This window comes from Endocarpon pusillum (assembly GCF_000464535.1).
Source record: "Endocarpon pusillum Z07020 unplaced genomic scaffold scaffold6867, whole genome shotgun sequence".
In the NCBI taxonomy this organism is placed as follows: Eukaryota; Fungi; Ascomycota; class Eurotiomycetes; order Verrucariales; family Verrucariaceae; genus Endocarpon; species Endocarpon pusillum.
The window spans coordinates 1-14,794 of NW_006916615.1; the positions used below are offsets into that span (position 1 = coordinate 1).

Consider the following 14,794-nt stretch of genomic DNA (forward strand, 5'->3'; position numbering starts at 1 on the left):
GCCAATTAGCCCTCTCAGAAGGTCAACAGTTATTAAACCTAACTAGGTTTTCATCTCTTCTTTCCAAACTCTAATGAAGGCCGTTAAGAACACGGCAGTTCAGTGGCAAAGTGACATTCCAACTAAAATAACCTCCTATGAGTATTCCATATTGTCATTATATTACAATATCTTTGGGAGTCATGTATTCCTAGTGCTAACGACCCCAGCATCTTCGAATTTAGATCATGCGACTGCCATCCGAAGGGCACATAGCCAATGAAAAGTATGGTGTAAAGTCCTGCTATTCTCAAAATGTACTTATGGTCGTCTGCAAGAGAACTTATCTGGTTATCTAGGAACTTGTATCGTGCAAGGTGATCCAAGGAACCCTCAGCCCACCACATATCAAGTCTAAGACATCTCATAATTTACTCCTCTCTAATCTGAGAACTTCGTTGGTTGTGGGAACCGTTTTGCTTGTTCTGGTGAAATAGGATCTAGCTTTTGGAAGCTACTGATCAGTCGGCCGCTTCGGCCCAGCATATCACCGCGGAACTCGGGGTCATCTTGTTGTTCCAATCCACGTAGGATTGCAGCCAAAATTGAACGATTGATATCTCGTTGCCTGCTCGCGAAGTCGATGATCGCTGCTGGAATTCCCTAAAATATTATTATGATGTTCATGGACCAAATGTGTCACATCTGCAACCAGCTGCCTCGCTATGCTGACTTTTGCATTTCGTTTCCTTGATAGTGCGCTAGCATATTCGTAACCCTGAAGTTTTCTTTCTACGTGCCTTACTAACCAGTTCAAACATGTCCTATTTACAGATAGCATAAGATGTTCGGCCGTCTTTCTCTGGAACTGACATGACGCCCAAAATGTGCACTCCTCAACTAGCATATCAGCACACGAATACGTCACAGCAGGAAATTACGATGTTGGTTGGACTAATTGAATTAATCGAAACTGATCTTGTCAACTGTAGGTAGCTTGAATTTGGCCCGGTCGCTCCTAGCTTTGGGACTGTGATGAAGTAGCTTGATTCAGGCTTCTTTCTTGTTGAACTCGTCCTCGTGCTGCTTTTGCTTTAGCAGCTTACTACGTTCGAGCTTTATCTCATTATCTTTGTTCCTGATCTAGCAGGTCTGTCGATCGTCTCAACCTAAACTTTAGTATTTCAGTGATGGATGTAATTGAAATAATGTTTTATATACAACAACCAAGAAGACATAGACGAGTAGAGCACAACAATGAATCAGGCGACAAGATTAATAAGATCCGCGGATCCCTTTAGAACTTCGTATCCGGTAAGTTAGTGGAAATGTGGAAACAGATCCGTTGGGAGGGTGGCACACGCTACCAACGGAGGTGTCTGCTATAATTTTCCACCATACCCAATACGAGCTGGAGCTTCTTTGCTGTCCTGACTCGAAATTCATCCTCTGAGCAACTCAATCAAGAAGCGAGTCTGGATGACAGGTTAGCCATGAACCCATTTCATGGCACTCGTAATAAGTACTTTGCAACTACTACGTAGTGTATGCGTCACCGCGTGGTAGAGTTGAAAAGCGTCTTTTTCAGCTGTCAAAATCTGCGCTGAGCTCAACCCACCGCTCGGAATCTAGGGTAATGCCGCTGTCGCTTGCCCTAGTCTCATCTGGACTGGGTGGGCGGCACTCAGCCCTGGCTCATACTATTGACAGCCTGGTATCTGCCTTAACAAGCTGCCTTAACACAATGCGCTGATAGGAATTGAACCCATTTCATTTTCATCCCCTCACTACTTCAGCCTTCTTGGTCCATTAAGCCTCAACCTTATAGGCGCTAAGTGGCCTGATTTTTGGAAAGTCTAACTCAGACAGGTAGAGGCTCCGCAAGACGGAGCAAATCTCAAACTAGTTACTCCCTACTTGGACAGCAATGAATCCATGCTCTCAGGATGTCAATTCTGTCAGAGAAACACTAATGGGAAAATCGTACGTTCATCGAAGTTTATAGCAATGACAGTCTCCATGCCCAGTATAGAAGTTCTGTGAAAAAGTGTCGTCTTGACATCTCCTTCCACTCTGGCCTCAAGCGCCTCCAGAATCAAAGACAGCCTTACCCGCGGTTCATCGAATTGTCCAGCCTCCATTGCCCGAATTATTGGAGGCTAGAAGGGACGAGCGGCGAACTCATTTTCCCTTAAGGACGATCAAATCGTCGACCGCTGATCAAAACCGCTCTGCAAGTGGGAATTCGTCAAGCTTCGATAGGCATGGAGATGGTGTCTCCCGAGCCTGGACGGGTTCCATGTGCCATTTCCAAGCAACTCACAGGATATATACTCACCTGTGAGGAAATGGAGGCATACCTCAAAAAAGAATTTTCCAGCTATGAGAACTACGACTTCGATATCAAGGTAACCTCAAATTTTCTAATTTACCCTTCCTTCGCCATGTTCTAATGGACTTTGCAGACAAGGTCTAACCGACTGTGTTTCTACGCTCCACGGAAAGTGACACAGGTAGGCTTGCTTAGACCATTGTTTCTACCGCTTGGCAGCTAACAATATCCTGGTAGCCAGAAATTAGGTGAATTCCATGCAGACTTAGTCAAATACATTTGTGACTGTCTAACCATACTTCTAGCCGATACGCTAGTAAGCTGCAGCGGGCAAGAAACGCTACAGAGCAAGCGGCTGCTGATGACGGTGGAGTTACAGTCTGATCGTTGTGAGCTACACACAGGCTGCAGGCGGCAGAGTCGAGAATCTTGGGGGTGAGAGGCAGCATTTAGGAAGGATATTGTGATCACCTTACAAGTGGGATTATGCTAGCAATTAGTATGACTGTATAGCACTAATCCTGAGAGGAACTAGTCAAAATTAGTCTCGTTTCAAAACTACTACGTAGCAGGGATTGTAAGGAGGCTGCAATAACGCCATCTACCAATCAGCACAGGAATAAAGCATTCGTGGCTTGGAAAGTAATGTACTAGTACGTAGTATGCATTGTTCCAGCATAGCCCCGAGGTCCACATTGTACGTAGTAGTACTACTACGGTGTCGGGCAGAAGTAATGTTAGCACAGTGCTAGCAACGCCATGTAAAGATACAGCGCCACGTACTTGCCTCTTGCCGTAGTGAGTATAGGGTGCCCAGAAATCGCTGAATTAGGACTAGTTTCCTTGAATGTCTCAATATCGAGTGTGCATTCCTTTGGTATCTATAACTGTTCGACGTCTTGTGTGTAGAAACAGAGAGAAACTCTGCGCATCTCATAGAACTGCGCAGAATAGCAGTAGGGGTATGGTACAAGGGCGGCAGGAGTATCTGTATCAAGAGCGTTAGAAGTGGCGAATACTAGCGCACGAGCTAACATTACTTCTGCCCGACCCCGTAGTAGTATACGATCTACTAAGAGTGGGGTGCGGCTCGGTCTTCTGATCCACGTCCCTTTCCTGCAGCTGAAGATCACGCCGGAAGAAATCAGCCTAGCTAAATCGCCGCGGCCTAGGGAGGCGAAAGATCGTTACATCTCCGAAGAGGAGCAGAGGATAAGATCTATACCAAGTCATGTTAAAAGACATTCGATCAGAGCATTTTTCCACCGGAAAAATGTGACCTCTCAATGGCAGCATCCCGGCCTTATCAACCTCCGACTCCTGACCCTGCAGTCTTCGCCGGCTGGGAGCAGTACCCAGCTAACCTACAGAACTACGATCCAGTACAAACCCGAGGTATCCAATTGAATCGCCAAATCACGAACGTTGCTAGCGACTTATTTGACCAATATATCAGAGTGCGAGTCATCGACATAGTTGAACAAGGAGGTGCGCTCAACCTTGGGGATAAGTTGGGCAAGGAATGGGGTTTGCTAACACAGCTACCTGATGGCTAGGTGCTTTGACTTGCAGGCGAGATGTTTATACCGATGCAGCTGCATTGAGGGGCGTCATCTCACCGAAAGCGAACCCACGAATCAGAATTATGTGGGTTGTCACAATGTGAACCCATTTTACTAAGCTACAAACTGATGATATTCGTAGATCTATAAACCAGAGTGGTTCCATCACTCCCCTGCAAATCACGAAAGAGTTGATGCTCCAAATATTGACACGATATCAAGTGTTGCCGGAGTTCCTAGAGGTCCTACTCTCGTTTGGGTCCATCCCTCATGTTGCAGAAGCTGGCAACAGCAACTTAGCAGTTGTTGAATCTGACGGCGGAACGAAACGTAGGCTGAATCTGATCTATATGATGCCGCGAGACTGACAGTTCATTAGATACCTCATACCAGTTTAGATACGCTGAAGAGAATCACACTCCGCTAAAGCCACCTTGGTCGATCCGCCAAACGGGCGTCTACCACCAGCACAATACTCAATTCGACCTCTGGATTTTGCTGAATCCAGTCGGAGGCAGTTCTCTTGAAAGGCAGCTGGAAGCACTCGAGAGATTTCAGAGTTCCGAAACATTGAAAAAGATCACTCGTAACCCATTCCGACTGCATCATCTAGTGTTTGATGCATATATCCGTAATTGGCGTTGGCATATTCGATATCTTGGGGAGAAGTTTGAAGAGAAGGTGAGTCAAAAGAAGTGAATAGGGTGGGCTCCGCTTACCTAATAAAGAGTGATCTGGCATTCGTCTTCGATCCGAACCTAGCATCATATGCTGTCGTGAGTTTTGACGCGGTCCAAGTGCTGAGAGACCTACACGATGACGTTATGGCCTTAAGCGCACATTGCAACGGAGATTTGAAAGTTATTAGGGTTTTGAGGAGGCAACAGATGATCAAAGCAGATATCCTGTCGCTAGAAACATTCTCGACATTACTTGAAGGATACAATGAAAGCTTGAAGGTTTTGCAGAACCGAGTTCAGAATACTGTTGAACTGGTATGTGTTGCCGACATACAAACCCGTACCAGGACCCACGTAATACAATATTAACCACCTTTCAGATTGCGTACGCGCTTGACACCAAAAAGCAAGATGCAGCAGCCAAACTCAATGAGCATATAGCAGGTTTGACAACAGAGACAATGGACGATAATGCCACGGTGAAATTAATAACAGTATTCTCGTTGATCTACCTGCCCGGCAGCTTTGTAGGAGTAAGCGCAATATTTTCTCTTTTTATGAATCGAGGGCTGACCTTCGTCATAGACATTTTATGGAATGAATTTCTTTGGATATAACAGCAAAACCCGAAGAATCGAGATTGGGAAAAACTTCTGGATTTATGTTATGACATGGATTGGACTAACACTGGTTACGATAATCTTTTATCGATTACTCCGGATGAGGCACGATGCCCAGAAGAGGAAGACCCATCGTTTGCCATTGGTGTCCACGAAATGGGCATCTGAACCATAAGAAGCTTGGCAATTTTACGTCTCAAATATATCATCACGAGGATCAAAAGGCTTCGGTTTGAGACTCTCTCAAGTTATCACGAAGGTCAGAGCCTTGCAGAGGCCCAATTAATGATATTCTTGGGAGGTTCTGCTGATGTGTTGAATTTCAACTTCTCTCTCTTTCAAAGAGCAAAGAACAATCGTGTCTTCATGTTCCAGCGCGGCGATCAAAGTTTTCTCCTGGAAATCGCTCAGTAGCTTCCCGAAAGGAATTGACTCGGATCGTATCCTGCGGTAGTTCCCAGGATTCCCTCTCAGGGGATACTCTAATGCTTGGGGTTCTACATTTTTAGATAGCATCACTCTTTCGGACATCTTGGTCCTGGTTCGAACAAGACAAACCAGACTCTCATCATGGAGTATAACGGCTTGCTTTCCCTGCTGTATTTTTATTTTTTCGCACTTTTCCGGCTCCACAGTCTCTCGGACAATGAAAAACGTGTTGTCGTTGATCTTTCGGATGATACATGCTGGTTCTGAGCGGAAAGGAAATAAGTCGAACTTCGCTATGGAGAGGTCTCCCTAAGTAGGTGTTAGTAAAGCTCTTCGACCCCAGTTCTGGGTTTTGTGTACATGTCTGTATGTGCCGCGCTTAACATGTAGAACGAGGCGTCCATCCAGTGAAGACACCATTTGCCCAAAGTAACAGAGGTGAGGCTTATCCTTGGTCCGTGGGGTTGCCCATACAGACAACCATTCCCCGTCAGAACCGAAATTTGCGTTGTCCTTCATAATGGAGTAGTTGCTCTCCACCGTCAAGATCGGTGTCGCTCGAGTCCTTCAAATTGACCTATCAGCTGAGAGACCAAATTCTGGCTAAAATACTATCATACTGCACGTGAAGGAGATGTACAGAATTGGCTGCTACAAATCCAAAGAGACCCTTCTTTGAGACCAGTACACCAGAAATGTCCTTCGCGCATATCGTACTTGGGAGATCGACCTCTCGTGAGGAGCTGAGATCGTACAAGAAGATCTGCCTACGTATTCAGCGATCTTCTCCATAGACACGTTCCACGTTGCAGGCCAGAGAATATTGGAAAGAGGTGGTTTTATACATACTGACTTCTCCGTTGTCCCTTTTTTTATGCCGTACATCGCCAAGTAAAAGCCTGAAATTCGCACACCCTTCCAACGAACGTCAGAGGGAATCACGAACGAAGCCCATTCTAATCCATCAGCAACATAGCAGACGCGAACGCAATGATGATATATGAAACAAGCAAATTTTCCATCCGGAGACAAAGAATATAATTCGATTCCTAGCCGAGGAACGTAACACACATGCTTTGACGGAGACGATGTGCTTCTCGGGAGCCAGTTCACAGAAGAGTGTCGAGAAGAGGGACTCGGGAATGGAGGGTAATACCGCGGTGTTCCGATCTCTGAAGAATGGCGATCTTGACTTGCTTCCGAAGTACGATCGGAGAGACTTGGTGGGCTCTGATGAATGTGATCCTGCTCGTTTGAAGTTCTTGGCTCGTCTACCCGGATTCCTGCCACGTTGGAAAGGGTGACGACCCCATTACTCTCTATTGAAGAAGTGTGACTGTGTATCATTCGACCAAGACGGGTTGGGATGGGCGTAGTTGGCTCCAAGGAGCGAGGTAGTGTTAACGTAGGGGCGGATGGGAATGGCTTCGAAAGCTCCTCAGTTGATATAGACATGTCCGGAGAGTCGTCCAATTCCCGTATACGTACACCTATTTCGAGGTTTGACGTGCAATTGGTGAATGACGAGGGAGCTGCTCGCTCTCCCTCACTCATGGGTAGAGGGAGTGGGTTTTCGACCTTGTGGTATATGGACCGCAGTTTAGCATTAGCCTGCTTGGCGGAGAGTCGTTCTTTTGGTTCAATCCGAAGCATCTGTGCAACGAGGTCGGCACATTGTCTTAGCCAATGAGCCTCTGTCTGGTGCTTCTCAGCTTGCCTATATAACCATGTTTCCACCTCTTTGTTGGCAGATAAATACAAAGTGATTTCCGAGGGTTTCAGATCATTCTCAATTCCTTTCTTCACTCCCTTTTTCTCGAGGTAGAAATAATCGTTCTTCTGCCCTCGAGCTCTTTCTTCCCGGAACTCATCGCACAACTTAGCTCCGCCCAGAGCAAACGTCAGGACTACCATCAGAACGCATGCAAAGGACCACATGTCACTTTTACGACCAACATGCCTTGATCCCGATCGGTGAGCTTCTGGTGGTTGATAAGTTCCCTCCTGCTTAACCTGGGCGTTTATAGTTTGAGTCTTGGGGGTCGTGAGTTTGATGCCTAGGTCTCCCACTGTTCTCACCCCGGGATCCACCTCTTTCTCGGCATCATCATCCTCTAGGTTGAGCTTTTTGAATACAGATATGCCGAAGTCAGTTATCATCCATCTTCCAACCTGGCTATTAGTATCTTCGTCAATGAGGATATTCTCTGGCTTGAAATCCATGTGAGCACAGCAAAGCCCTGGTCGATCCTTGACTGTCAGCTGCTCGTGAAGCCAGAGCAAGGCGTCGACAAGTTTCCACATCTCCCAAAGAACGCTTGCAAAACGGTCTTTGCCAGTGTATCTGGGAAAAACTTGCTCAAAGTCGTAGACCTTCTCTTCATTAGCTGTACCATTGCCTCTGTCATAACCCTCGTTAAGGAAGATCTCAAGGTTGTGATGTTTAGCAACCGGGAAAAGGATGCTGAAAGATTTCCCATGAATGATCGTCGCCAGATGTAACATTACGGTCTTACTTCTCTGTGAGAGGCTTTCCTTGAGTACTTGAAGGTTGTCGACCTCCTTTTTGAAATTCTCCTCGCTCTGATTGAACTCAAAGCGTTTGCAGGCAAGCTCTTTCTCCTACGGACTTGTTAGGACAGTCCAGAATTCACAACAAGAGCTCACCTGTTGATTGGTATAGCCGCCAACATCTTCGAGATGGAACCGGGAGACTTTGACCTTATGCACCTTCCCAAACCCGCCGCAGCCTAGAATGACTTCGTCTTCTATAAAAGGCAACCGCGCTAAGGCATCCACCGTCTGATGGTAGGTCTCCTTGCGGAGTTTGATAACGAAAGGCTTGAATTGCCACTGCGTATCGTAGAATATCTGTTGAGAGGCTCCAAGGAACGCCAAGGCGTTACTGGTTGGGTAGGGGATTCGGTCGTCCGTCCGTCGGCCTCCTTCTCCATTGAAATCGAAAAACACGGACCGGAAGTCTTCCGTATGGGACCAGTCAATAAGCACCAAAATCGAGATGGTGAGGATATAGTATTCTCGGATTTCCCCAAGTTCTTCATGGGTCCAGGGTGAGGACGAGGGGAAAATGGCTCTTATGTCGTCCGCTTCCCAAACGTTCTTCACATCATCTTTGCAAATAAATTCCTTGCCAGGCTTCTGGTTCTTCTTAGCTTTCTTTATCCTATTCTGTATCCTGATCTTTGCTTTCTCCATTGAGTCCTCCGGCACCTGAATGTGAGATGCAGGTCGCGCCATAGTACCAAGACGCCGCCTTCATGGAGAATCGTGCTTCTGCACCCAGCGGTTAGTGAACTCTGCCTACTACAATGATGGAATACTGTATGGAGACTTACCTCCTTGAGACGTTACCTCAAGCCCTCACCCCGCATATTCAGTCAAGGGAAAGGAGCGCCACAGCTGCCCTATTACTCCCAAGGTGTCGCAGACCGCGATGCTGATGGAGCTCAATTGCCAACCTCGATCTCAGTGCGCCCCGTCATAGACTAAAAGATGCTGAAGCTTCTCGGAGCAAAGTTGCTCTTAGCATGAAATCCTGAGAAGGCTGTACTAGTGATGCCAAAGAGGAGGAAAGTCACTCATCAGGTTGGCAGGAGTGTTGATGGGATGATATGATCGGAGACGGCCCGAAGGCTCTCAGGCCACGACTCTCAGCTTATTCGCTTGCTCCACCTTGCCTGAGAACCCGGACAATCGCCCGAAGGAATTGGCATCTCAAGGTGCTGTTGCTAGGGTTAAGATAGCCTCTTACAGAAAGACTAAGGCAGGCTTTCCTAGCATCCCTTGAATTACAGAGATCTAAACTCTGATACAGTACTACATCCTAGTCATCGATACATTAAATACCTACTCTCTCATCTTTACTTGGCATCACTCTGGGGGCATGTGCAGGCCGGCCGCCATGAATACTAGCACACATTGAAGAGGTTGTAGAATGTACATCGATCTAGAGGAATTATGTTCGCGATGTCACAGCATTTGAGACAGATGTCCCGTCTTGACTGTAGTAGCTGCAAGACGATCTCCATTGATTAGAACCACATCCTTCGGGGAGCTCAACCGTGGGCTGCCTCCTTCAAGGACGCCCGAAGAACCTAGAAAACCATTGATGTGATGTGTCAGTTTGAGAACCCAACTTTGTGAATTCGAGGCGCCTAAATGTTTCAGAGAGCTCGGTAAAATCGTCGTCAAGCTTAACGAACCACCTACGCTGGTGCTCGTGTTTGCCCCCGAAAACTATTTTGCGGATGATCCAAAGCGCGAGCAAAATTATTGGCTATCAGGATCGGCACTTCAGTCAAGGTCTGCGATATCAGGATGACGGGTTAATAAACAGCTTACCGATGCATAGGCGCTTGCGACCTTTCGGAATCTTATTACTCCATTCCACCACATTGCAGAGCTGAAAACAAACACCACGAGGAGGCAGCCCGCTAGGCCAGCCCAAGCCACAACTGGTTGGAAGTATCCTAAGAAGGTAGAGGACTCTCTGACGGTACGATCCCACCGATTATATCTCCCGTAATGTGCACCATGGAGCGAGTCTTTATGCATTCTCAACCTGACGCCTCTTTAGAATAGACAACGAGTTTCTGCTGGACTACCACTCACCAGTATTCATAACGAATAAATGCCAGACACAATGATGCCCAAACTATCAGGCCGCTGACACTCCCTGAGACGGCCATGATTTCCACGAGCTATTGTTTCACGTTAGTGGGCGCTTAAAGTTGTCTTGTTGAGTGCTCAGTCAACAATTCCGGCACTTACCTCCTGAGCAGCATATCCTGACTTTAATTGAAGAAAAGGAAGCCAGAAAAAGGCTATCGCGGACACGAGCAGTGCCCATCCAGGAACCCCTGTTCTAGGTACTACAGTACCCAAGTGTCTAAGCCAAGATAGAGGCCAAGTGTCCGGTTGCATTTCCCTGGTCATTCCGTAGAGTACCCTTGAGGCAACGTACAAAGAAGTGTTTGCGGCGCTCATGGCAGAGAAAATCATACACCCGGTAAGAAAGCCTGGGGCATGCTTATACCCAGCACGCTCGGCCGCAATGACAACAACGGCTCTGGAGCGGGCCTTGATTTTGACGGTTGCCGCCCCGTTTACATTTGACGCGCCGTAAATCACTGGGAGATCTGGATCATTCCATTCAACATCTAAAGCCTCGCCAAGTGCACAAAAAAGGTATGAAAAACAAATGATGTACGCCACCAATTGAGATGGGCGACGAAGATCTTTCATGTCACGAGCCTCATACGCCGTCATTGCTACTATCTCAATAGCTAAGAACCCGTATGAGATAATGAATATTGCGTATCTGTCAATGTCAATCCTACCACACAGAAATGGGTTACGACGACTTACGCGACAGCTTGTGAGTGGTTCGATGCATATCTAGGGTTGTTCTGTAAGCCGGCTTCAAAGTCTGGATGTCTAAGTCAACCTGAAATCGTTTAAAGGATCTGTTCAAGAAGCGCACATTTGCTACCGAAATTTTCTGCCACAGGTTGAGTCATCCGCTTTGTTAGAGAAACCTTTGAGGCTTACCTTGGTCAGCAGTGACATATAAGAAGACACCGCAACCCAGAACCATACACAGTTTCAATGAGCCTCCAAAGGCCTCCACATAGCCATACCACTAGCTATTTTTCAGCGTCGTTTTGGCAACGTGTCCGTGTTAAGAAGACAATACCTTGACTCCAGCGAAGTTAATCACTAGGATAACTATAGGTGAAAGAATGTAGAAGACGATAGTCTGCCAGCTTTGAGGGAAATTCCAGTATGATGAAAACCCGGCCGCCGCAATAATTTGTGTGGCAAAGATCGCTGAGTAAGTGTACCTGTACCAATGAAGGATCAGATTAGAGGTCTTTACCAAATGCGGAGTAAGAGTCTACCAGTATGCAACCCCGACAACCCAAGCCAGATCAGCATCTACAAAGGCTTTCACGTATTCAACGATAGCATTCGGAGCCGGGAAAAGCTGGACCATTTCACTGACTCCTTCCATCACGGCGATCGCGATGAGACCGACAATGCAGTAGGCACACAACATCCCACCAGGTCCTGCAATCTCGAGGGCTTGTCCACCATTAGAGAATATAGTGACACCGATCACACCGCTCATCGTAATGAGCTACAAGTGTTAGGAGTCGGTCCAGAGTAATAAAAGGGTGCAGCGACTTACCAAAATCTGCCAGCCTCGTAACTCCTGTCTTTTACGTGGGTGAGCTCACCACATCTTACCAGGACAAGAAGAAAAGAAAGAACAATCGTGCAAAACTTACCTTAGACCAACTTCTGCCATATTTTGAGAAGGGGGACAGTTAAACAATCTGAGTCGAGGAATACAACAATGAAGAGCAGCAGATTTTCCGCAAAGCTGTGGCATCGACCGCCTGGCATGTCGCTGCATGATATAGGCCTTGGTCGTAAGGCGCAGACTTGGCCAGGGGACGAAATGGATCTTCTAATTGGGCTTTCAGACGAGCATGAGAAGATAATTCCCAGCGCCTCCTCAAAATTCGTCACGCTATCTTACCACATGAGTCCGGCCCAATGCAGCGGTGCGGGCTTCAGCCCATATGGGGCAGAGGCAGGGGGTTTGGAACGGCCATTCGCGAGGCTGCCAATAGGAAGATGGCCTGGAAGTACTATGTAGTTTTCAGCTTTTGGGGCAGATCGTTGCCTCGTATTGAGCATGAGAAGCCCACTACGTAAGCTGGTGATTCAGTGGTGATGGAATCGAAACAGACCACTGGGAGAAGAGGGGCACATCAACCACTCCACCAAAAGGACAGCGCTTTTGGGTTTCGAACCACACATAGTTGATGTATCCTTACTGACTCTTGGTGCTCGCGGGACTGAGAAAAGGTCATTTTGTCAATTTCAAAACGCAGAAAGTATCTTTCAGGATGATGATGACTGTCATAGGCAGGAGTGATCTGGCCACTAGGGCTAGTCCTGATTGGGCATAGAGCTGTTACCCTGCTACTTCTACTTCTCTTTCTTTCTTCGAGGCCTATCCTCTACCAAGTACTACCAGCAGATAGACCATCAATACGAACAGTTGCAGCTAGGCATTACGTCCTTGAGCCCTCAGTCCTATTGCAGGCCTGACAATGACGAAGCCTTTCTTTGGTCTTGTACTTACTGTAAGTATCTTTGCTTTGATATGATTCTTCTGCCTCACCTGCGTTCCAAGACACAAGCTTGAGACTTGGTTTGGCACATATGCCCTGATTACTACCTATACAGCACACTTTCATGCTTTAGAACCTAACATCTGACTTACCTATCATGAATTTAGCCATCATACATCACACTGATTGCAGCCTGACGAACACTACTGAGGGGGTCAAAGCCAACATGGCGAGGGTGGAAGTAGTTCTAATATTAACGTCTATTCTCTTATCTCGGAACTGTACTCTAATTAAGTTAAACAGGACTATAAAGTGTCAGTAAGAACACATCAATCAAGATCAAGTGTGGTTTGGAACCCATTAGCGCTGTCATCTTGATTAGATTTGTAGTGTTGTCCTGCCAAGATTTCCCATCCAAATAATGTCAGCCTGCAGGGAGGTCTGGAGTAAAGTATGAGCACCTTTAGGCACAAGCGGAGCGTCTACCAGATCCTGTCCCTCTCTTCTTGCATTTTTCTCTTGGTTGGTCATGCGACAGCATGCTTCTCCTCGACTATCAAAATGTCCTAATTCAGTCTATCCTCACAGAACGATTCGCACCGGGAGCGTCTCCTACCTCGATTGACCAAATAGTCTCCGATTTTGACGGAGTTACCTTTCATATTTCGACGCCGACAGCGAAGACACAGATACTGGTCTCACTCTCCGTGAAGTGCTATCGCGATCTTCTACAGTATGGCGCTGAGTCCGTGTTGCAACGAGAGTATGGCAACTACATCACAAATCCAGAAGCTGGCTACGATTTCAGCATCCTCATAGATCTTGATCAGCTACCAGACAGCGCGGAAGAAAGGGAAGAGCTTGTCAGAAGGATCAGTCTACTCAAGAGAAATGCCATGGCCGCTCCATTCGAAAAAGCATTTGACGAGTTCTCTTCCCTGTCGGAGGAAGCTAGCCACTTCACATCAGAGTCAGCACCCCAAGGAATCCAGGAGGGTGGACAAGTCATGGCTATATACTACCGCGAGGAAGAGGCCATCTACATCAAGGCATCGCATGACCGAGTCACAGTCATCTTCAGCACCATCTTCCGGGACGAAACAGATCGAATATTTGGTAAAGTGTTCTTACAAGAGTTTGTGGATGCCAGACGAAGAGCAATTCAAAATGCCCCACAGGTGTTGTTCCGAAGTGATCCACCGCTGGAGCTGCAAGGCATGCAGGGTGTAGGAAAGACAGGAGAGAAGGGGGAGATTGGCTTTATCACATTCGTGCTTTTCCCGAGGCATTTGTCACCACAAAGAAGAGCAGAGAATATCTCACACATCCAAACATTCAGAGATTACTTCCACTATCATATCAAGGCTTCGAAGGTTGCTCAGATCGGTTCGCTCTTCTTATCCAAACTAACACGGACAGGCATACATTCATTCTCGCATGCGAAGAAGGACTGCCGACTTTCTACAAGGTGAGACCTGTTGGAGAATTCCATTTGAGCAATTACTGACCCCCAAAAGTCCTCAACCGTGCTCGGCCGGAAAACGAGGAGAAAGAGAGGAAGACAGCAAGCGGGAGAACTTTCCGAGTTCAAGGATGATGTGATCTATCTTCAAGTACTCCGTAGTGGCCCTTGCTCCAAGTCCACTGCAAACACCAAACAACAAGTCTCAATGCAGCAGTGAACTCTTTCAATGGTAAACCTGGTGCTGGTCCAACATAAGGCGAAAGATGTCCCTAGATCATCGGGTTCAGCTACTGTTGATTTCCTTGTCAAGCGCCAAGCATTATAGTAAGATTAGCGCTCCTTGCCGGGTGATACCTAACGTAGTACGTCGTAAGTCTATTCTTTTGAAGAATTCAGTTTGGGCTCCATGGCAGGGATTGTGAGGTGCTACGTAACATAGATCTTGGTGGGAGAAAAGGGCGAAAAATGTCTCAAAAATCCGTTCACCGTACTTCAACTTGTGTTGTTAGTCTTGGCATAACAAGGGGGCCTAGTACGACTAGTACCTTGTTCGTATTAAGG

At 46.9% G+C, this 14,794-nt stretch overlaps 4 protein-coding genes across 4 annotated transcripts; 2 read left to right on the forward strand and 2 right to left on the reverse strand.

Moving 5' to 3' along the window:
* Window positions 1-3,597: 3,597 nt before the first annotated feature.
* EPUS_07227 (uncharacterized protein) lies at window positions 3,598-5,348 on the forward strand (the record flags this gene model as incomplete). Its single annotated transcript, XM_007807379.1, has 7 exons — window positions 3,598-3,799; window positions 3,868-3,958; window positions 4,016-4,203; window positions 4,253-4,554; window positions 4,602-4,868; window positions 4,934-5,086; window positions 5,139-5,348. The coding sequence occupies 7 exons, from the start codon at window positions 3,598-3,600 to the stop codon at window positions 5,346-5,348; spliced, it is 1,413 nt and encodes a 470-aa protein (XP_007805570.1).
* A 744-nt stretch (window positions 5,349-6,092) lies between these two features.
* On the reverse strand, window positions 6,093-8,860 carry EPUS_07228 (uncharacterized protein; the record flags this gene model as incomplete). The annotated part of the gene is made up of 4 exons (XM_007807380.1): window positions 6,093-6,179; window positions 6,243-6,365; window positions 6,674-8,224; window positions 8,270-8,860. 4 exons carry the CDS (start codon window positions 8,858-8,860, stop codon window positions 6,093-6,095), a joined length of 2,352 nt encoding a protein of 783 aa, XP_007805571.1.
* Window positions 8,861-9,592: 732 nt separating this feature from the next.
* Window positions 9,593-11,933, reverse strand: EPUS_07229 (uncharacterized protein; the record flags this gene model as incomplete). The annotated part of the gene is made up of 13 exons (XM_007807381.1): window positions 9,593-9,777; window positions 9,833-9,899; window positions 9,965-10,184; window positions 10,235-10,323; window positions 10,394-10,511; window positions 10,587-10,943; window positions 10,991-11,051; window positions 11,106-11,123; window positions 11,174-11,264; window positions 11,319-11,466; window positions 11,524-11,762; window positions 11,814-11,841; window positions 11,914-11,933. 13 exons carry the CDS (start codon window positions 11,931-11,933, stop codon window positions 9,593-9,595), a joined length of 1,641 nt encoding a protein of 546 aa, XP_007805572.1.
* A 1,374-nt stretch (window positions 11,934-13,307) lies between these two features.
* Window positions 13,308-14,370, forward strand: EPUS_07230 (Actin-related protein; the record flags this gene model as incomplete). Its single annotated transcript, XM_007807382.1, has 2 exons — window positions 13,308-14,236; window positions 14,286-14,370. The coding sequence occupies 2 exons, from the start codon at window positions 13,308-13,310 to the stop codon at window positions 14,368-14,370; spliced, it is 1,014 nt and encodes a 337-aa protein (XP_007805573.1).
* Between the last annotated feature and the right edge of the window lie 424 nt (window positions 14,371-14,794).